Here is a 471-nt window from a genome sequence, read left to right as displayed (position 1 = left end):
CCTGGGACTTGCAGGGCGGAGGGCAGAGCAGGGGTTCATCTCAGCATCCCTGATGGTCCCTCTTTGATTCCACCTCCCCAGGACAGACCTGGCCCTGCAGGACCCAAAGGGGATAGGGTAGGTGACATGGGGTGGACTGGCTTGTCCCTAGCTGGAGTCAGCACCTTGCCCAGCTCCTGTGTTTCCTTCCCAGGGAGAATCTGGCATCCAGGGGATGAAAGGGGAGAAGGTGAGTGTCCAACCCTCCATCCCACCCACCTGCTCATCCCCTGCAGCCCCCTGAGCTCTGCCCTCTCCCACCCTCTCAGGGGGACTCGTGCCTCTCGTGTGATGTCCGTGTCCTTGCTGCACTGCGTCGAGATCCCACCGAGGGTGAGCCAGGGCTGCCGGTGAGTCCTGGGGCTGAGACCCCTCTCCCGTGTTGGGGGGCCACCCTGGTCACCCCAGGGCTGTGTGAGTGCTCAGTGTGGG

General features: G+C 63.7%; 1 protein-coding gene across 1 annotated transcript in view; it reads left to right on the top strand.

The window, feature by feature from the left end:
* Positions 1–471, top strand: part of COL16A1 (collagen, type XVI, alpha 1) — a 20,102-nt gene that overhangs the window by 9,045 nt on the left and 10,586 nt on the right. The window contains 2 exon segments of the mRNA XM_009078863.1: positions 194–229; positions 309–389. Coding sequence (XP_009077111.1) covers positions 194–229; positions 309–389 — 117 coding nt within the window.

The sequence above is a fragment of the Acanthisitta chloris genome, unplaced genomic scaffold, assembly GCF_000695815.1.
Source record: "Acanthisitta chloris isolate BGI_N310 unplaced genomic scaffold, ASM69581v1 scaffold11290, whole genome shotgun sequence".
Classification (NCBI taxonomy): Eukaryota; Metazoa; Chordata; class Aves; order Passeriformes; family Acanthisittidae; genus Acanthisitta; species Acanthisitta chloris.
This window is presented reverse-complemented; position numbering and strand designations above follow the sequence as displayed.